This window comes from Atta colombica, unplaced genomic scaffold, assembly GCF_001594045.1.
Source record: "Atta colombica isolate Treedump-2 unplaced genomic scaffold, Acol1.0 scaffold35, whole genome shotgun sequence".
In the NCBI taxonomy this organism is placed as follows: Eukaryota; Metazoa; Arthropoda; class Insecta; order Hymenoptera; family Formicidae; genus Atta; species Atta colombica.
The window spans coordinates 1,899,043-1,923,097 of record NW_017259459.1 but is presented as its reverse complement, the minus strand read 5'-3'; the positions used below and the strand labels follow the sequence as shown (position 1 = coordinate 1,923,097).

The 24,055-nt window shown below is 29.7% G+C and overlaps 1 protein-coding gene across 1 annotated transcript in view; it reads right to left on the bottom strand.

The window, feature by feature from the left end:
• The window catches only part of LOC108690717, an 84,580-nt gene that overhangs the window by 3,638 nt on the left and 56,887 nt on the right, over positions 1-24,055 (bottom strand). The window contains exons 3-9 of the mRNA XM_018198153.1: positions 20,995-21,165; positions 8,579-8,723; positions 4,886-5,137; positions 1,170-1,344; positions 966-1,072; positions 589-738; positions 331-464 (exon numbers count right to left, since the gene is read on the bottom strand). Of these exons, the coding sequence (XP_018053642.1) occupies positions 331-464; positions 589-738; positions 966-1,072; positions 1,170-1,344; positions 4,886-5,137; positions 8,579-8,723; positions 20,995-21,165 (1,134 nt within the window). The remainder of the gene's footprint in view (positions 1-330; positions 465-588; positions 739-965; positions 1,073-1,169; positions 1,345-4,885; positions 5,138-8,578; positions 8,724-20,994; positions 21,166-24,055) is intronic.

Sequence of the window (24,055 nt, the reverse complement as noted above, 5' to 3'; positions counted from 1 at the left end):
CTTCGTTAAAGAATCTTATTATTTTTCCCGTATTACGTTGCAACGATATGAGTGACTATGAAAAATATTTAAAAAAGATAGAAGTATAAAACATTAAAATAAAATTATTCGGACACACTATAAAGAAGTCGCATAAATATCTTTTATCTTCGTTTGACACGTATTTAACGTGTAACGAAAATTTTAGTAAATAAAGTCAGTATATGATACTGACTTTTCAAATCTGTTATCTCGTGAATTATTAACTCGGGATATAGTACTTGTATTCTTTAAAAATGAAGAAATCAAATATTAAATCAGATCAAGCGCTTAATTATCTAAACACGTTACCTGATATGGAGTACAATTAAAGCAATGCCAGCAGCATCTTTCACCCTCGACGTATTTCTTTGCCTGACCGACTTCGCAAGGCAAAGAACATACGCTTTCGGGTGGCTGAGGATGTTCAAGCTTAAATTGGATTTCTAAAACAAATACATATACAACAACAATGTAGAAACTATAGAACGTACTGTATTTAATAGGATGTTGTAGAATAGAATGGACACGTTCAAGCGTGTTTCGTAACATGAAAATGTACGAGTTTACCCGACATGTTCAGTCGCAGTTCGCCTTCCAAGTATTTGCCAACGCGAATCCACTTGTACTTGCCCGGTTCGATTTGCTTGAAATGTATGATGTTGTACCGTGCTGGTCCATCTCCATCCTTGTCGAATTTGAATTTGTCTCCGCTTAGACCTTAAACGTAGTCGTTCGATCGCCTATGAGTATCATGAAAACTTGATCGAGACATATAAGTAGCTAATCACGATAGTGGGAACATCCTATCATCTTTTTCATTAATATTATTCTATGCGAAAGCATCAAAAAGATAAACATGTATCGATTTACGATATAAATTCCAATTATTCACACTAGATATCTTCGCGCTTTAAAACTTCCAAGAAAACGCTTTGTCAGCTTACCCTCGAAATCCACATGGCGCAGGTACTGCAAAAGCAGCGTTCCGTTAATCGGTTTCATTTCATCGCACAATCCCGCTTTTCCGTGGCACAGATCGGTGTGCATATCTCTGAAAAGAAAAAGAATAGTACCTTTTTCTTACAATTTTGTGGTATACATAAAATTTTTTAAAACTGGTCTAATCTGTCAGAAAAGATTCCAATTACCGAAAAGCGTAAGCGAATGCCATTACTGCATCGGAAACAAATTGCAGTTGGTCTTCGAAAGCTGTATTCTGTTTGGTAAGACGTTCTTTCTTCGTGCAATTTCTTGTGTAATTTACATTATATGGCGTCCGGGGCGCGTTTGGATATTGACATTTAAAATGATCTTCCCAAAATTCTGAAATCAACATAAGAAATTGTTTTTTTTTATTCCAGCATGTGATAATTCGATATCTGTCGGAACTTAAGCCCGGTTTCATCAATGTAAGATTAACTTTAGATTGAAGTTTCCGGTTCAATTTACTCTTTATCTTTTTGAAGAATTATCCTTTTTCTAAGAATTTGAAAAGAATAGAGAATTATCTTTTTTTTAAGAATAAAAAGAAAAGAATAAGTTAAAAATAATCTTACGTTGAGAGACTTGAAACCAGGTTTTAAGAAATCAACGTACAGTATACAAAATGAGAATGTGATTTCAAGTAAATATTATATGCGCGCGCGTAAAACTCTTTTATTTTAACGAAGAGAAGAGAATTGAAACATATGTAAAAATACGTAAGGATATATCATAAGCGGAATGCTTCGATCATTTCGTTCAGCAGCTAATAATAAAGAATACATCCGTAATATATAGGATAAATATATGGGAACGTTAAATATCGATTTACTTAAAGCACATTTGATAAACAAAATATCAGCCGACTATTGTGTCGTTTATTTTTATTGTTTATAGAAAACAATTAAAATCGTGTCGCACTCATATGCACAGTTATATATATAAAGTCCATTTAAAAAATAATTGAGCTTTTTAAAATAAAAAGAACCGTAACACTTTCTAATGTGTATATATTTTGTATTTGAAAAATACATTTATATAATTTACATTTGCTAAAATTTTGTAACATTCAGATGAATAGATATTAAGTTATGACAATTTAAGCGACAGTTTTATTAGTTTTCGAAAAATGAGTTACGAATAAAGAGCTAACATTATTTCAAACTTGGTAAAACTTTTATCGAAATGTCTCAATTGATAAAAATTGTGTATGGGGATGATTGTCTATTCCGTACACAGTAGTACATAAGTTTACGAGTTGAACATTTTGAGAGTAGAAAGATATTGACATTATAAATGATGACAATCGATCAGGTCTTGCGAGATCAGCGATTTCCGCAAAAAATATTGAAAAAGTGAAGCTAGCCATCATAAACCAATCAAAATTTTCTATAAGATTATTGGAATAGGAATTAGGCATCTCTATAAAGATAGTATTCGGTACATTTAATTCGAATATCAGACAATTGATTTCTTTTGCATTACAATGCACCATCTCATCGTGTTGCTTCAGTTCATTTTTAGCAAAAAATCATGTTATTATGTTAAATCATTCACTATATTCACTCGACATAGCTTTGATTTTCCGATATGATTATTTTCAAAACTCAAAATACGAAAGGATATCGTCATAATAACATTTCCAGTATTTAAACAATGTGACGAGCATTTTCAATAGCATCACAAAAATAATTTTTAAAAGTCATTTTACGATTTGATTGAACGTTCAAATCGCTCTCAGCCAAAAAAATTGACCGATCAACGTCGAATCAATGCTAATTCACCGTTGATTGATGTCGACCGACCAATCATTTCTGGCTTGGCTATTACCTCTAAAAGAATGTATTTTGAATAAAATCAAATAATTCAAACTTTACGAACTTTGTCCACTGACTTGACTGCATATCGAAAAAAATGGAATATGATTTCCAATAATAGTTCCATCCCACAAGATGAATTTCTTGCGATACGTCTAGTATTTAAACTCGATTTAGTTTAAATTTAATAAATAAGTATCTCTTATAACAGATTTTTGATATGCCTATGGGCTCTCCGCTATCCCTGATTGTGTCGAATCTGGTTTTAGAAGATTTGAGAGCATTAGATCTAATACCGGTATGTTTGCCCTTCTATCTACGATACATTGATGACATTTTCTTGTCTCTGCCACTTGACTCTTTTAACGATATACTAAGAATTTTCAATTCGTTACACGAGCGATTGCAGTTCACAATGAAAATTGGTGAGAACAATAATTTAAATTTTCTTGACGTTAGATATTTGAATTTTTATTTCTCACCATTCTTTATCACATAAAAGGGGAGTGGTTTATGGCATGATGGACACAATAATTCTCTTATTTGATCTGTTCTTCCACAGAAAAAATTTCATAGAAACAATATTTAATAATTTGATAATTTTTATCTTGATAATTGTCTCATTGATAAGTTTGATAATTGTCTCATTGATAATTGTTATCTTTTAATTTTCATATTCTCGACAATTAAATATAAGCCTAAATAACTGTTTTTTTTTTTAAGAAAACGTTTAAACAACAAATTAAACAAGGAATATATTGTTAAAGAAAAAGTTTACGTTTCCTTTCATAAAGAACTCAGAGAAATTTTTATCTATTACAAGGAAATATAATAATTAAGACTGGTTTTTTCAATTCCTAATATGTTAAAAAGTTTCTTCAAAACTGGCAAAAACTCAATGGATACTTAGGTCTCATAGCAATGTGTATATTTTCTTGTCAAGAAAATATACACATTGCTATGAGAGCTCTTGTCTTGTGACGCCACGTATGTTGGCCAAATTAAACGACAGCTAAACACGCGGGTTGAAGAGCATAATAATCATCATTTTAACTGGAAAAGAGTTCTGAATAACGAGAAACATTACAATAAAAAAATTAACTTCTGAGACGACAATTAAACAAACAAAAAAAAAAACGAATTAAGCAAAGTGAATTTCTTTCAGAAGTCTATTTCTATTAGAGACGTATTATTCCAGCAATTAAATTAGACAATATTTTCCCCTTTCCTAATTGGATCACTCCTTCTTTGATTTTATTTTGTTTATCTTGTTCCTTTATGTCATTCCGACTGTGTCCAACAATCTATTAACATCTAATTGTTGTTCCTGTCGTTCTAGCAATTTTTTACATTTCTAAGGTAAGAACAATGGATTTCAGTATTTTTCCATTCATAATCTATCGCTTACCTTACAGTCTATATCACCATAAAAGTAAAAGAATTTTATTCTACTTGTCATGGATTATCACTCCGAATTCAATACTCTTACGAAGAATCACGACAATTTTATTGTAATCTAACTACGCTTAACTGATGAAATGAATACAAGACCATTATATGAATATTTGTAAGTCATTTAATCATTAAAGATGATTCTGTGAAACGTTTGGAAGTTTGTATGTAATGTAAAGTTTGAACAGTATAATCCGTTTTACATCGACAACATGCTAGGCTTATTGCCTTGTATAGATATTCTACTTAAAATTAATATTAATTCGTTGCCTTTAGAGATTTGGTTAAAATTAAATAATTTACCCAGAATTTAGTAGGTTTTTTTATTTAAAAAAATTAAATATTTTTAGACGAATTATGTAACTGCCAAGAATTTTCTTTGGCATAAGCGACACAATAGTCGACACACTTTGTCTACCTTGTGCTTTTGCTCTTAGCAAGATTATATTTGCGTGCCAAAATTCATTAGAATATATTGACAATAAAGAAACTTCTAACAACCACAACTGTATATGCATATCCACGTGCATGTGCAAACTACAATTGCTATGCAAACTAGAATTTGCTAAGTTTTGCTCTTATCGTAGATCCAGTATCCTTTAGCACTCTCTTACCGACAAACCAGGGATTTCTGCGATTGTTCTCAACGGTCAAGTTGAGGAAATACTCTTCGAAACCCTTAACGGGATTCGCCTGAGGTTGAACCGATAGAGTGCCCTCGACTTCCGGCTCGTTACCGTTACTCACTAATCCTCTTGCACTCCAGCCGTCGCTTCCAATCCAAGAAAAAATCCCGGTCACTTTACGACGCCTGACCGCCCTCATGACCCCGGCGACTTCTTGATCGGAACCGAAGATAATGCAACCTATAGCAGTACAAGTTGAGAGGTGCCTGTAAAGTTGCGCATAGCGCTTTTTCACGCTTATATATCGCGATAAAAGAATCTTCACCATTCGATTTTATTTTATCACCTACCAGCATTGCAAAAATTCGTTTTCCCCAAATGAGAAGGGTTCCAGCTTTCATTGAAAAAGTGCCGATGAACCGTTTTACTTTATGTCACGATCGGTGATTCCCGGGGGAATCGAGATTATACAAGCAGAAATCGATGAGGGTACGTAAAAGGAAGCATAAGTTCGACCTTACAAAGTCGAGAATGGTTTGGTTATATAAAAGGGTCTACGAGGAAATTCTACATAAAATAGATGTTTATCGCAAGATACTTTTTCCTTCGGAGTATAGGAGATACGAAGTATAGTAGATCTCAAACAATAAAATATATTCTTTGCCAACGTCGTATATGCCTTTCTTAGATAAAATTGGGTACTTTAAATTTGAATTGCTGTGAATCAAAGAGATGAAAATATCCTTTTGAGAAAAATTTTATAGATATTTATCTTCTTTTTATAATCGTTTTACAAAAAAACACTTTAATAACTAACAGAATTGTTGAAAAGAATGTACTTAAAAAATACTTAGTAAATTAATTTTATTTATTAGTTCTAATAAAAATAATTGAGCGTGAAAAATTTTGCATATCCTATTGAAAAGTGTAATTACTTCCGTTAATAAACATTGTATACCCAGTTTGTTGCTTATGGAATTTTCCGGTTTTTGTACATATTCCTTTTTTCTCTCTCTCTCTCTCTCTCTCTCTCTCTCTCTTTCTCTCTCTCTCTCTTTCTTTTTCAATATATCTCTCTTGACCTAATATCTTGTACAGAGAAAGAAGTATTCTTGGACAAGTATATTAACGAACCGTTTAATCTCGCTCTCTCTCTCTCTCTCTCTCTCTCTCTCTCTCTCTCAATTTTAGTTCTTTAAAAAATATTTCCTCTCTTCAGAAGCGAATTATTTATAAAAAAATATTAACTGAAAATTTGTCCAAGTAAAATATTCTAAGTCATCGCCTCTGGAGGGATCTTAAGGTTTAGGACTATGTTGAATAGATTACATAGATGAAATATTTAAGACTGCAAAGAAAGCACGCATTATTCATCAGATAAAGTCGCAAAATTCTTATATTCTTGAAACAAGATTACTCTTCTAACTTGAATAGAGAACGTTATTAATTATACTTCTTTTCTATGTTCGTATATACGGATGTAAAAAGATTTATGTAACAACAGTATAATTTTTATACATCTTACAGTCGTTTTCACTTTCTTCCATTTCTTATTTTGCTTTAGCGGGATGATTATCTCGTTTCTCTGTCATCTCACATTTGATTTGTCTTTTAAAGTGTACAAGTTATATGTATATACCTCGGAAGATTCTGATATTTTATCGACATGTATAAATATATGGTTCGATTTTATTTATTTTATTTCTTTGTGTAACATAAGATAATATTTAAATAAGCTCATTACAAGACTGACATCGTAATTTGATCGTAATCTGATCACAATTTTCTCTTCATGTGTTATTTTACTTTACTTTATATCGGAAATTTATACTGATATCGTAATTGAGGTAACACGTTCCGTCAATTGAAATGAAATACAAATATTAATGTCACCTTTTCTGGCTTTGAAGACATTATTTAACATAAAATACATATTATACTAAAAGAGATGATTTAATTTTTCCCACGTGCAATCTACGTGCAAATAGTTTGTTATTTCGTGAATAAATCGATTGAAGACATGCGTGTACAAATATTCAATTAAAATTGTATCCGTTTGTTTAATTTGCGAAGAAAGCCGATGATTTAATGTTCGTTCGTCTCACTTGGAAAATTCGAAGTAGAAGTGGAGAAGGTAGGCGAGTTCTGGAGATTTTCAACAAAGTTCGAATTGTATCTGACACAGTACTGTCTGGAATGAGTCGCGTTTCCATTTCGATAATGAGTCCATTTCGTCAATTTGAAACGGATCGAATAAAATCGAAGTCTTTGTTGCAGTCACCACGATACGATACTGTTTCGTAATTGTATCTTTCCCGCGTTCGAAAATTCGTTTGCGTTTTAAGATAATTTACTTCCACTAGAAGAGTGGTGTATCGTATGAATGGACAGACTATTGAAATGAGAATGCGACAATAATTTAAATATAAATCCTTTTTAATGACATTTATTCCATCCAAGAACGGATTATCGAAGAAACGTCGGCTAAGATTTTACGGCTTATTCGCAAAGTTGATATATATATAGATTTATAATTTAAAAGAGAAAAGAATGAGAGAGGATGAGAGGAAATTTATCGTGTATGTTGAATTAATACTTCTAAGAGCGTCAAAAATTGTGACATGTGATATTACAGAGAAAAGTCATCGATATCGACATATTACTTTATTTTTAGATAATATTTCTTAAACAAAAGGTAAAAATAAAACTTTAAAAATATAAGTACAAATTAGAGAGTGTCTTCTGTCAAATAGCATAAGAGTTTTTATAATACTCTTTGCAATTTTGTAATAATTAATTTTTTCGTAACATAAGCAAAAATGAATGTCTGACAAAATGGGCTCCAAAACTGATACAGTAGGCGGTAATGTTACGTATTACTATTTTTTTTCTTTTACAGGAATTATCTGTATAAATTATCTGTATAAAACCTACAAATGAATGTATATAAAATTTTCCAGAATCTTTTCACTTCATTATAAAACATTTTTATTGAATTATATACATATTTATTTTATGCTGTTCTGCAAGATGCAAATATGTAACGCGATAATTTTTTGAGAGTTTTTCTATTTATGCACAATTGTTTTCAGCTCCAATAGAGCTATTTGACACTAAAAGCAACATTATAAAGATTAAATTAACTCATCTGTCGTCTGTTTTATAGATAAGTGTGGCGGTTTACGCTGCACTCCAATTTTTAATTTAAAATCGTATTATAAAAAACTATAAAAAAATATATATAAATAAAACTGATTTAGGAAATTACAAGCATTTAAAACAACATAATATTATCAATAATATAGTCACTATTATTTACTACGCAATTTGCAAAAGAAAAAGTAAGAATTTTATTTTCGCATTCGTAGAATTTATTTTTAGCTGATTTGATATAGAAACAAACAAATATACGAATTATTAGTTTGTATTTCTTTAATTAGCTAAATAATTCATGATTTTATTAGTATCAATAAAGTGCAATAGTTAATTTATGAGAAATAAAGAGATGTCACTCTTTAGAAGAGCTATGTCAATATGAACGACTTTTCTCTAATATAATAAATAATAATTGTACATTGTTTTATTAATAATAAGAAAAATTAATGAAAAAGAAACGTTTTTTGTTTTTTACACTTTGCTTTATAAGTAAAATTTGTTCGGTTTATTAAATTTTTATTTTACCTCTCGCTCGCGGTTTTGTCAGCAACTTTGAAACTATTTCATCGTAGGCAACCTCCTCGGCGACTCCGGAATCCTTCACCAACTTTTCTTTGACGGCGATACATATGTTATATTTCCCTAGTAGTTCCTCAAGTTCCTCAAAAGCCTGCAACACAGAGAGATAGAAAGGGATGCATTTTCTCGAAGACGTTTCTAACAATGCATCGTATCTAATGCGGGCTCATTCGTGGTCTTCATCGAGCAGTACACGTAGTGCTTTGAGGTCTTTTAGAAGAAAGATGGGCGTAGCAAAGAATGAATAGAAGAGTGGGAAGGAAATGTAGCTTAATGGAAAAATATAGACTAAATGGAACACCTAAAAAACTCTTTTTTTTTACTAAGTTGTAAAGAAATCATGATTTAAATAACAGAACTCGCTGCATTGAATCTTAAAGATATTATGAACACAAATTACAAAATTAAATTGTTTCTGTCTCATGTTCGGGAACGTTTTTGTAGTAAAAATTTTTGTCACAAAATCAAATTTTAAAATATTTTAAATAATGTAATATTAAAATATTTGAATATTGAAATATTTTAAATAATACAATTTTGAAATATTAAAAAAAAACGGATTTTATACTACCAACTTTTTATATTTTTATACTTTACATTAGAAATGGACATATAAATATTTCTATTATTACACTTGCGTAACGATTACCGCGCGGACTATACTTCCCCTTACATCTTTACATTTTAAATAATATTTATCAAAATTAAACTTCAGACATTAGACATTAATCGATATATTAATATAAAAATGTTAGTCATGTTTTTCTTTTATACTGTCCATAGAAATAGTTGTCTTTTGATAGATATATAATAATAGAATGTCGCTTCTGATTGACAAATGGTGAGATTTAGTCAAATTTACATCATTGAGATTGTTTCACTTTATTGATTACGAAATGAATTACGCAATTGAAATTCCGTGGTGAGATTGTGAGATGAGGAAAAATTCTGTTACTTTGTCAAACAAATGGATATTCGTAATAAAAATCCCTATTTGTTCCGTGCTTTGGCTTTCGACCGCTCGTTGAAAAATGTTCTCTTCGTGCTACGAAATCATATATATATATATGTATGTTCTCGTATCGATCCGTTCCTCCTAGACCGGTCCTCTCTGTGCACATTTTTCGTATGCGATTCGTATGTCGTGCAGAGATCGCTGATTTCCAATCCCATCGCGAATGGTATTATCGATTGGTCGTGTCATACAGAAAAACGTAGTTACGTACGAATATGGTTTCCCTCTTTTCCCGTATTTTTAACTATTCCCTAAGGTTTCACATGATAATAAATTTTACAACAATAAAAGTTCCATGTTTTTCATGCATCGCAAGTGATTTAACTCTATTACTCTATTATAAAGTAATTTTAGCAACTGGACAGTTGGATCTACCATAATTGCTCAATTGTTAAAACCACATTAGACTGTTTCTTTTGCCATCAAACGTTTTTATCTTATAATAAATCTAACAAAAAGTGTGCATTTGAGTTGAGTATCGATATCCAGTATGCATTATTTTCCAGTCAATATACAGATTATTATTCCATGAGTTCAATAAATTAGCAGTTAAATACTTAGCTAGAGGATGGTTTCAAATTTCTAGGTACATATTATATATTCAAAGCGCGATTCTTCCTTTATTATAAGACGCTGTTGTGTGCTATAATGATCCTTGTTTCGACTCCCGAATGAGAATTTGACATCTATATATAAATGCCATATTTTTAGTAGTATTAGGTTTGTAATTAGTGATATGAAATGAAGGACATTCGAGTCTTTATTACTAAATATTTATTTATTATCTGCATTATTATCTGTATATTTTGTAAGATAATATTTCGTATTATAAAAGAATTTGAAATTATTTATGTTGAGAAATCTTTATTTGTAAACAGCTTTGTCTCTGTCACATTTACTTAATGAATTTCACAGCAGGATTTTCTTGCTTTTAAAACAATATAAATAAAAAGTAGTAAGAAATAATATGATAAGCGAGAAATATGGTTGATTTTTAAAATACGCAAGAATTTAAATATTTTACATTATATGAAGGATTTATGTACATTATATATGAAGGATGTATTCCATAATTTTAGAGCAAAGAAAGAAATCATGGAAAAGTAAGTGCGATATCTCAAGGGAGTAGAGGAGGAAAATTTAGGGACAGGCTGTATGGATTTTTTAAAGTTCTTAAATATTTATCAGGCTAAAAGATCTTTTTTCCAACATAGCTATCTTTATTTTTCATACACATTTACGGTTATTAAGTTTCATGGATTTTGAATGTATTTTGTCATCTTTTGCAAAGCATCGTGAATAGCATGAATGTGAACAAAGTGATTAAAAAATCATATTTTCCATGGAAAAAATTCGTAATACTTTTCTCGTTATTTAAAAAAAATATATAAAGTTCATCGTTTAGATAAGCAAATATTTTGCAAATGAATACTTTCTGTAATTAAATGTTTTATAGATATCGTATATCGAGATTTTATTTTCTTTGTTACTTTTATTTCCAATTTATTAACAATGAATGCATTTTATTGTTCGCATGCGAACGTATTTTTAAACTAATTTACGATTATTTTAATGCGCAAAAATATCGTGGAATTGTTTTTGGTTCTTTAGCTTCCACGAAGCCACACGTCCGGCACTCAAGTAACTTCCATCTAATCTCTTAGTCTCCGGCATGCCGATAATGTGGACCACGCAAGATCGATCGTTATGTAGTCCGCGTATTTCGCAAGGAATCTAATTATTGGTATGAACGTAATGCCTCGTTTTTCCCTCGTCTCTCGTTCGGAAAGCAGAATATTGTGGTGTAAATTCTATCAAGTGCATGCAACTTGACACGTACGGAGCGACGTATATGATAGGCAGTAATGAAATTCTGATCGGTTGGGTAACAGGGGTGGCCTTTTCTTTTGATCGTGTCGCTAGCTATTGCGGCCTTATGAGAGGTAATAGATCGAAATGCTATTTCTCTGTACCATCAAAATGTGGCTGCGTGTTAACTGCGCCGTTCATACATGTATCGCCTATATATGCTCGCGAAATATTAATTTAATGTGGGCACATCCATCATTGAATTTTGCTCGCAAATGCGATGATTGTGTGATTAATGCTATGGACACGCGAATTTGACGTCTAGAATTGTCAGCTGTAACAATATGTGATTGCATTCTTGAATAATTTCTCTTGCGTATTTTAAAACGGAATTTCTTTTTTCACCTGTACTTAATTAATCCATTGTAATTTGTCCTCAATTAAGATAATTGAAATAATCGATATTAATCTTAATAATTGGAAATTGAGAAAATATTGTACGGATAACTAGATATGAAGGACGAGATTTATGGTTTAAATCACGTCACGTATCTATACGCATTATATGCATGTATTCACGTATGTATATGTATGCTTATATATAACAAAATCAATTTTTTGCTCATAAATATTAATGTTTCGCATCAAATTATTAGATTCGTCTTGCTTTTTTTACGTGATACGTAATTCTAGCACACTAATCACATATCTGCGTAATAATTATAATATAAGCGTTATATTCATGTTTATAATCAATTATATTACAGCATTAATTATAATTACTTATATTTATTTAATATTTTTACTTTCACAATATTAAATCTTTAAATAAGGATTGAAATTTATCTTCATTTTATATATTTTTCTTTCAAATTTATATATCCCAAGATAGATAAAGTTGCGTAATTTTAACAAATAAAGAAACTAAATCGTTATATCTTTTATTATTACATTTAATTTAATTTCTGTGACTTACTAAAAAATACTATATAAGACAAAATTTAATTTATTAAAGTCACATAATTTCATTTTTTTCGGCATGTAAAGTTTGGTAAAAGGCCAAAGATAATAGACTAATTTACATAAATGCAATATTAATCAATACAAACTAAATTTTATTCATAAAATAGATGCTAGATTTTAATACAGTTCGTGATAACAGCTCGTTTATCAACATAATTTGAAATGTAAGGAACATATTCGGAATATATTGTATATGGTGCGAGATTAAATATATATGTATATTGGAATTCAAGCAGTACAAAAGAAATCTCTCATTACGATGAAAGGTATTCATAATGAAATCACACACACACACACACACACACACACACACAAAATGATTTATAATGCTAATTTCCTATCGTTTTAATTCAATCGTATTTTAAGCGACTAAATCGCGCGGAATATTTGTGTCATTCATCACGCTTACTGGATATGATTCGTTAATCACGAGAAAATTAATCAATCGCGCGAGATAATCGCTAAATGAGATAGGGAAAGCGATCGTTATGCGTCTTGAGATGAAACGCGACAAGCGGAATGATTTATCCACTTGCTTCAATGTTAGTACGCGAATTGCGAACCGGCGACTTAGGTAAACAAATGTTTGGTTGGGCGTTTGTTTTCGTGATGATGCAGCATCGAGATGCATAACGCGCTAGTTTACACAAAGTCGCCGCGCTATCACTTACAATCGATCAAAGGTTCCTTGATACTTGCGATACTTCATAAAATCATTTTATCTTTGTTTATTATTGTTATATAAATGTTAAACAAGGACAAATAATATTGGCATTGCGGCTGTCAAACGGAACGTACCCCGAAAACACAGATGCGACATTAAGTGAATTAGGCTGAGTTACTGCCGTCATTTTATTTCAAAGAATACTGTTATTGGCGCAGTATCTCATTATCACATGCTACACTAACCTATGCATGTGAACACAATGTGAAAAAAAAGACGTCGTGATCGTATTAATTGTCTAAATCGTGTGTTTTAGACAGCTAATCAGACCTATCCTCTCAATGTCGCATCTCTATTTTCTAGGGCTCTAATCGCTTCGTGTGTCACATCAGTCGCATGGTGTTGTATTACTTCTCGAGAAGCAATCACGTATGTGCTGCCTGATACATTTAGCGATTGATCATCTCGTTTGATTAATTTGCACGATTAATAAATCGCTAATGTGTCGAATGAATGATATCCTTTTCCATTACGATGGATATTTTACAGAACTTTGAAATGCTTTTTGAATCGGGAAAACTACGAATGAGCCTTAGAAGCCATAGTTCCATTACGTACACGGGCGATAATGATTTCTTTAGCTTGAATTCGAATCGATCGTTCGCGCTATTATGCTTTCTGTCGATCAACCGTAATTTGCTCACTCTCGGAATTGAGCGCGGAATAATGCACAAATTGCCGATCGAGTAGAGCGATTCAAATAACGGAAGGCCATGATATTTTATATCGTTCATTTAATGCATACATCGTGGAATTTATACATATACGGAAGTATATCGCATTTAATAATATTGAACATTGATTATATTCTCTCGGACGATCAGTTATACATTTCTTAACCGTCAACTCAATTGATTCGCATCAAGGCAATTGTAACGCTGTTGCAATGTTGCTAGAATATTTAAAAATGTTTCTCGCTTACTGGGACGTATTATTGTTTTTTAGTGTTAGTAACATAATCTTAAAGGATGAGGAGACTCTAAATAGAGTAAAGCCTATTCTACAATTGCGTAAGCGTATAGTTGTAAGTGATTGTAATTGTAAGAATTAATCAATCACAGTCGAATATTTTTCTCGTATTCGACAGTGATTGGTCAATTCTTACAACTACAACCATTTACAACTATGTTTACGTAATTGTAGAATGGACTTAATACCGTGATATATGTGCTTAATTAGTGAATGTGATTATTTACGTTATTAACTTCGTATCTAATATTTGAGTATTTATTATGTAGAAGAAATTTAATTCGTAAATTGATGATTTGTTAATATATATCTAAATTTATTTAATCAAAATCGCGTAAACAATCGGTAAAGCCATATAACGAGTATTAATTTTGAATATTATGTTTCATGAATGTTTTTCATAACTCATTTAACTCATACATTTACATTTCTTCATGTCGTTTAAATTCTAATATGCAAAAATAATTTCGAGGATGTATTGCTATTTAACATGTGGGAAGTGGCACAAAAGTTCAGATAGACAGAGTTCTCCCGGCGATAATAGGCCTCTTCTTTTTAGCTGAATTTCTTGCACAGTTCATTTTTCTTTCTCTTCGATGTGAAGAGAAAAGAAAGAAAGATGAACCATATAAGAACTTTAGCTAAAAAAACACCTAATTGCTTCTAACGAGTAAAGTTAGCTGCGCGATTTATGAATTTTCCGCCATGTTAGATTCAATTGTTGCATGAACGTTTTGCTCTGGTCTGATCGTAAGTACTGACCTTCCAAATCTGTTGGAAGTAAGAACTAATAATTAAAGAAGTTGCGTGATATTGCATCGACTTACGAGACCTCATCGAGGCGTCATCGGTGTCATGTGAATCGTAATGTCGTTCATACAGATTGCATTATTTTTCCGCTGTCGTATAATACAGTTCACGTCGCATCGTGAGATTAATATCGGGAGTGCCGTGCAAAGTCGCGATCATAACTGCTAATATTTTCGTGAGTGAACGTCGCAGTAAATGAACGTCACGAAGAAGCGACAATGGAAGGCGCAAAAGGAGTCTGGGAGGCATCGGACGATGGCAAAGCAACCATGAGGTGAGTAATTGTTATTCATTTATTATACGCAGATTTCGCCACTTTTTCAGGCACGTCTTGATTCGCCCATTATGTGATATCCATTATTTGACCGTATAATACGACACTGGAGATTTAACACCGGCGCAATTCTTCGCCAAGTTCGATAGCTAACGTTGCAAGCATGCGAAAAGAGATATTACTGCGAACGTCGCGTTTCACTTATTGTACGGTCGGAATATCGTTCACAATTTTTCACGGATTAATTATGCGAACGAATTAATGGAAATATGCGGTAGCTAGCAATGGTCGCGAACATTTCTTCATTTTTGCATTAGCATTTGCAAATCAGATATCTATTAAAAAAATGATTAAAAAATTTAACTGATGCAGTAATTACTTTTTGAAGTATTGATTATTTTGAACACTGCTTTAAAGTATTTATACTTTACAGATCGACGCAGTGCTACAATTCCGCTGCTACGTATTGATCGGTGAGTTTTTATTTTAATTTTGAAGCAATGGATTTGAGAAAATTATGTTACAAGTGTAAATAAAATGTATGCAGGAAAAATAAGAATAAAAATAGAGAATATAAAAAAATCACGAAGCATCTTTTTCCTAATTATTATCAATATATAACTAAATTTTTTTATTAAATATAACTAAATTATAACTAAATTTTTTTATTAAATATAACTAAATTATAACTAAATTTTTATTTAAATTGATAATAAATATATCTAATATTTTATATCACTTAATATTATGAAATATCTGAACGTATTATTTATTTAGAAAAAATTTTTTTAAACAAGTAAAATTGTTACTTCATTTGATGTACAGATATCTTCTTTATTTAAAAATCTTGAGAACTCTTGACCGTTTCGACTCTCTTTGGAGTCTTCTTCAATAATATTTTTATTCTATTGTATATTTGATTTCACGATTGGTTAGAGTCACTCACAGGTTGCCAAAACTGTGAGTGACTCTATCTTGACTAATCGCGAAATCAAATATAGAATAAGAATATTGAATAAGAATATTGCTGAAGAAGACTCCAAAGAGAGTCGAAATGTTCAAGAGTCTTCACAATTTTTAAATAAAGAAGATATTTATACATCAAACAGAGTAACAATTTTACTTGTTTAAAAAAATTTTTGCGTACCTCTTTCCGCGGTAACTCTTAGTAGCCTAGATTATTTTTATTTTTGTTATTTCAAAAAGAGAGTCCTTGATAAACACATTTATTTCCTTGTATTATTTATTTTTATAATTATTACAAAAGAATTACAAAATTTAAGTGTCAAAAATAGGAATATTGCAAATAAACGTATTGCAAATAAACATCTTATAATTTATTACCTTGAAATAGATGGGCTGTGATAAAGGTTAGAAAAATTTTAAATATTTATAATTATCTGTCGATTTTTTATCATGTGCAAATACAAAAACGCATATGTATTAAAATTATAAAGGAGATATTCCAAAAAAGGAGATGTCTCATTATTTTTAGCATTTTCTTTTCAATCTTATTCAGCTATGATAAAAATATAAAGAAAAATTAAAACAAAAAAATAAATATAATATATTTCTCGATGGATTTTCGCGTTAGTTTTCTAGATTGCAGACAAATGTCAAGACGGAATCTGTTACAGTAATAATGAAGAATGATACATACATGTATGTTTTATGTATAATGTGTACACATGGGAAAATATATTTTGCAGTAACGTGTCATAGCGAAGACATTTATGCATTTTTCATGACATGAATGCAACTGATTGAGAATGGCGTTTCCTCGCTTTTATGTTAAAACTGTAGGATCAATTATCGTTTCTTCATTTAATAAAAGCATGACTTTGATATATTTCTCAATTACGCATTTATTAAGCGCGTTAGCTTTCAAATCGAAAATGAATAAAACACTAGGCATCCTATGAGTCTGTTTAAATTAATTCGACATTTATCGTATGATGCATTTATTATATGTATAGTCACAAACGTTTTCTTTTTTAATTATATTTTTCTGTGAATATACATTTAATCCTTTATTATAAATGACTTTCTCTTTCTATTATTTTTGTTCCAACTTTACATAATTTACGTGTTTTTTTCCTTACATAGGATAATTTATCGGAAATCAGCATAATAATTACTGATAATTACTAAAAACGTTTATTTGATATAATTAAATCTGGCTTTTGAAATATTTTCTCTATAGAGTTGCAAATTGCTTATATTACGCGATTTCCATGAAAGCATATTATTATAGAAAGCATATTTATGCTATCTATCTTTACATTACCAAGGAAAACAATTCGATACAAAAAGCTAGCCGGTAGGTAATAATTTCTAGTGAGAATCAGGATGTCAAATTATTATTATGTTCGTCGTATTTATGATTTTCAATATCCTGCAATCGATGATTATAAATTGCTCCTATTTTATATGCTGCATAAAGTTATACGGGAGAGTTACACGAGTATCACTATCGCGGTAGTTGAGTACGTAATGAGTAACATGATAATTGCATATACACTGAGAAAAATATACTAATTGTAAATATTAACAAATATTTGTTTGAATAAATAACGGAATATTTACTAAATGAGAACATATATTTATTTGGTATAGGAAATCATTAATTTGATTTAACTACAATTTTTTTTATTTAATAAATATTTATTCACTGTAAGTAAATATTAAGTTAGTAATATTTAAAAAAATATTTATTAATATTTAATACATTTTTCTAATATAGCAATTAATAAGATAACGATTCTATTATATCGTTCAGAATACAGCAATATTCGAAGTAAAATATTGATGTTTTTAAATAATATTTAGCAAAACACACAATATATATCTTTTTTATAAGAAATTATTTTATCAGTAATATATATAAATTTGTTAAATTTAGAATATTTAGGAGAAAATTTTCAATAAACATTCCATAATTAAACTCTCTGTAAATTCACATTGCTCGTGAAATTCACGTGAAATTCATTTGCTAGACGAGATCAAACAACTCGGTGAAATAGACTTGCCACAAACTTAAAATAATCTTAATTGGGAGCAAGTAAGCATGCCACTGAAATATACGCGAAATATAAATATAAAATTTTTATGTTAGCAATTTAGAAAGAAGTTAGCAATTTAGAAAGGAGTGAAAAAGAGGAAAAGAAGAAAATAAGAGAAAAAGTGAGAAAGAGAGAGAGAGAGAGAGAGAGAGAGAGAGAGAGAGAGAGAAAAAGAGAAAGAGAAATTTGCAGTGTAAGACCAGAATATTATCCTTGCTAGAGAGAAATATTTAACAAGATTCACGATTTCTCCTGAAATATTTAATTGTCGCATACACTGAGCAAACGAAAGGTACCATAATTTTCGTGCAATGCTAAATATTCGCAGGATTGCAGATGAGAGATGGGCGTCAAAAGGGGAGTTTAAATTATTTACGCGCCATTGTGAATTATTATAATGGACTGCGATAGAGAATAAAATTCCAATATATTTTCGTTCTTCATATTTAGTTTCTGCGAATATTACGATTTATCGATTTATTTATTTGTCAAACTTTAGTTGCATTAAGATTTATTTTATAAAATAAAATCATTTTCTTCAGTGACGTAGCTCATGTATTATACATACAACATAAAATTAATTCTACATCACTATGCAGTGTACGTGTTATTAGTATCTAATTTTATCAAGAAATTCAAAATTACAATAGCTATTTGAAATGCAAAATATTAAAATATGCAAAATATTAGAAATTAGTTTCTTAGAAATTACTTTGGTGGAAATGTCGACAGCATTTCTATAAAAAATAAGAACACAATTTTGATACGATATATTGAAAAAGTGATATTGACAAAATTATAGACATGTTAATGATTATTTAGTTTTAAACAAGAAACAATATGCTTTTTCAAATATTATTTAATAGATAATAATTACTTATGTTTTTTGAATATTTTAATTAATTTCTGTGTAATTAATTAAAAAATTAGATCATAATATAAAACGTGTATTAGTTTTATTTATTATTTTTTAAAGTTTTATTGTTTATCTGCAGTGATATGAATTTATGACAGAAAAGTCATTACAATTTTACATTAATTCATTTAACATTCGTACTGTATTTTTATATATAAATATTTGATTTAGCTTGAAAGCTTTGCGGATGGCATTTTATATAATAATATTAGAGTAAAATATTATATTTGAGCAAAAATATTTTCAATGTGAAGATTTATGTACATATTTAAATATATTTATAGTTTTCAGACTTAATCATAATTACAATATTATGTTAGTTGTAATAAAAAATATTTTCTTGGTTTTTAACAAATTTTAACAAAAAATATAAAAAAATTATATCTTTCTTTCTATGTATTGTGTATATGTATACATATTAGAGATAATCTAAAAAGCAAAATCGAATAATATAATGAATAGAAAATAGATGGAGTGTTCGAAAAAATTATTTAGCATTTATATGGTAGATAGTACACATCATACTAAGTAAAAAAGCTTTAAAGTAAGTAAGTAAATACCATAGGTATTCACTAAAGCTTTTTTATATAGATCGAAAACTCAAGATATACGTTTCTAAGATATACCTAAATAATTTAATAATGTTAGTATCTCTCTAAATCTGAATTAGTGGATAGTCACTAATTATCTATTGGCATACTTGATACTGATAATCAGTTCAATTAAAAAAGGAAGAATGTTTGAGCATTATATAACTAAATATTGATATTTGCATATTAATTTCAAATACCATATTCATTGAATTTAATACCATATTCATTTAATTGAACTAAAACAAGATTAGTTAGATCACATAATAAAGATTAGTTAAATTAGGGATCTCACATTTAATTCACTGATTACCAGTGGATTACTTGGCACTGATATTCAGTAATTATCCATTGATTCAGATTTAGAGAGATTATAATTGACTTATTGGCTTCTACGTGTCGTATGCGACGAGAAGATTTACTTCAATGTTTACAAATCGCGTTTTGAATGTTTTGATTCAATTTCCACATACATTTTATAATGAAAAATTTTACCGGGAGTCATTAAATTGACATCAACTAGCCATTACGATTAGATGGGCATTATGAGGGATCATCTTATTGGGCCCGTAATTCTCCTAAATAGGCTGTTGTCAGTTATTTATTTCAATTTTTCTTTTTTCACGTTGTATGCAACATATAGAAGAGATAAGAAGTTAGTTACGATATCAATATACAAAATTATTTATATCTTTATATTATATTATGATTGAGTACTACCCTATGTTCACTAAGACTTTTTTGTTCAGTGTGGTGTCTAAAAATGCTAAATGATTTTTTTAAACCCTGTATAAAAGACAGTACAACACTTGTAGAAAAAGTATTATGCTGATAATTTATTACAATTCTATGAATATTTCTCATTAATTCTAGCAGAAGTTTATACTTTATAATTATTTTTAAACAGAGTTCTGGCTGTAAAATTTTCCAATTTTGATTTTTAAACACAAAAAATGCGGAACTCTTTTTTTATTGTTATATAAGAAATTGAAAATATGACATATTAATTTCGTGAATCTAGCATATTACTTCCTTCCTCTAAAAGATAACAAGAAAAAGATAAATATTTCCACTTTTAGTTACAGATTTTTTTTTATATATCGCTTTGCACATTTTCTAAAAAATATATTATAAATCTAAAACCAGATATATTATAATTAAATATTTTACCTTTACACCATAGTTACTCTCCTCGTAAATAATGGAAACATAGCTCCAACCCATCGTCAATACAATATCGACCATCGCTTTGACTTGATAGTGATCGCTAGGTATAGTACGGCTGAAATATTCGAAACGTTGCTTATTGGAAAGCTCTGGACTCGTCGAAAAAAAAGAGACCTGTAACATAATAGTCAATTTTCCATCTTAAATTATTTTCAAATATGAGGGAGTTGATAAATTTTATAATATTGTGTATTCTTGATAATTGCACACGATTTTGTAACAAGGGGATAAAAGTATTTATGCAGTATGTTTGTATAAAATATTTTTATTTGTATAAAATGCAGTGAAATGCATAATGTAGATAAATTATGTTGTTTACGTTTAACTCCATCATCATTTCTTTGCTCTGTCTCTTGAGATTAAATTTATATCCGAGAGTTGTTTTGCTTAAATCTTTAGATTTTTAAAATCGCAGATAAATAATTTTTTATATTAAATCAACAAAAAGCCAAATGAATTTAACTTTACTATTTTTTAAATAACTATCTTCTTGCTTTTTTATTTAAACTTTAAATCGAAATATGTTTTGTACATTTGCATTTATATTGTTTAAATAAAAAGCATTTAAGTAAACTTGTACATCATTATTAAGATAATGTAGAAGGCAAAAGTGTATTCTCAATCATTTATATAATAAATAAGTAAGAATTATAAACTTTATAAATATAAAAATATGAGTTTTCAAGTTTTCACAAAAAGAAAATTTCAAAAGTTTTCTTTTTGTGAACTATTATAGATTTTTGTGACATCAAAAGATGCTATGTCAATACATCGAAGTATCCATCATATTCATAGTGATATTACACAATAATAACCATAAAAAACTCAATATAACTTCTATCATTCATGTTCTATCATTCACGTTGATTCATGAAATGTCGTTTGAAATGTCTGAACTGTTAAAAAGTTTCTTTCCTTTTTTTGTTTCTAATCTTAAAAGTGAAGAAGGATATTGAATTTTTCATTACATTGCGTATGATAATGTAGAATACGGATATTTGCGTTAGTGGATAATTCTGTTCGTGATTGCAGGCGAGTAGTTGTGCTTAACTAAAAGCGAAGTAAACTTGGATCCTGAAAATAGTTGTCGTTCTATCCTCGAATTTTCTGGTTGTACTGCCAGATCGAGAGAGCGAAAACATGTAATGTTTAGAGAGTCACACTGTAAATTTGTATGTTTTTTTGAGAAAGAAAAGTAAAATTTATCGTTTTAAAGTTCATCAATTATTCGTATCGTTTGATACTCTTTAAAGCATATCTATCAGAGCGGGGATTAAGATTTTAGCGCTACGCAGTGATACAGATTCATTAAAAATATCTCAGCAACTTAAATATTGAAATGCTGAAGAAAATATAGCAAAACTCGAAAGATATGAGTAATCAAACAGTTGTTTCGAAACTTTAAAGATTCAAGAATTTAATAATATAAAGATTTAAAGATTAAAAAGGTGACAAACTCTCAGGCAGCTACAAATAAGAAAAGAATTCAGAAATTTCGTAGAATCACATATTTAAAGAACAAAGTTTAAGTTCACAAAAAAAAAATAGATTTTAATAAATGTGTGTGTAATAAAATCAAACTTACTACTACTTAACAATTTGACGATCTAATATACATATATAACGATTTATTCGCGAGTATGAATATAATATAACTTCCAGAGATAGAATATTCAGAAAATGATGACAGTTCTATATAAAGGATCGTTTATCTAAGTCATGCGTTTCATCATAACTTCATAATAAGTTTCATCATCAGTTTGTCGTTTATCTATGGACCAAGTTCTCTCTCTTTTCGTACAATGTTCTTTGTTCATCATTTGTGACACTTATCGAAGAATAGGCGATTTTGAGTTAGCCGCATGTGGCAACGCGGATAATTAATCATCTTTTCGAGGAAAGCGGATATAAGGCGACACTTTCGCAAAATCGACTTGCCGGTTGATTATATAACTCATGTTACGCCTTAAAGAAACTTTGACGAAGATATATTCCATTATTGTTCTTATGATTATTAACGTGGCGTTTCGCTATGCAAGCTGAATTTCTGCGAGTTTTTATATTTCATTAAAAGACAAATATCGATTGGCTTGAAACAGGATAAGATCTAATTCTAGTAAGTAAGAAAAATTTTGGAACATTTAAACAACATTGTAGCAACATTGTAACATTGCTACAATGCTGGGATTTTTTATTATAACATTTATTGTAATTTTTGTTATCTCTAAGCTTTTTTTTTTGTTATTATCGTAGATTTTTACATTTTATATGTGATACTCGAGGTTAGTTCGGTTGCCCTTCGATGATGATTCGATTTGTCTTAGCAAGTAATGAGATTTCAAAATGTTCGATCTGTACAAGCAACGTCGATGCGTAAGCATCAGATGAGTTTATGTAGTGAGAAACGAGGCGGCGTTATCTCACACTATGAAGGTACCAGAGCTACTTTTCTCCGCAACAATGCGCGTCCTATCATACATTGCGGATATTGCACAACATGGAGAATATATTTATCATGGTTTGTCAGATTTAGAGTGGCTACTATATATCCACTATAGTAACTTGCTCGTCCAACTGTACACCCATGCATCGAAGAATCACACAAAACTTCAACTCGGTCCACTTGATTGGCTTGCTTTATTGATTATGCAGTGTCTGTATTTTTCTTTACCTTCAACACTAAAATGAACATATTGATAAAATAATCATATATATAAAATACAGGTGGATAGAAAGCACAGATTTCGGTATTTATTCGGTAATTATTCGCGCGAGGTTTTCGCGATGATTTTTCTCTCTTTTTTTGTACTAATGGCGCTAAAAGTCTTTGAAAAAATGAATAATATTTGAGGAAATATGGCAGAAATATATTTTTTTTGCTATAAATGTAAGGAAAGAAATAGTAAATAATTTGTATAAAAACATATATAAAAACAAATTATTTGACAAAATGAATTATACATATAAAATAAAGTTTAATAATTATGTTTATATTATATATATA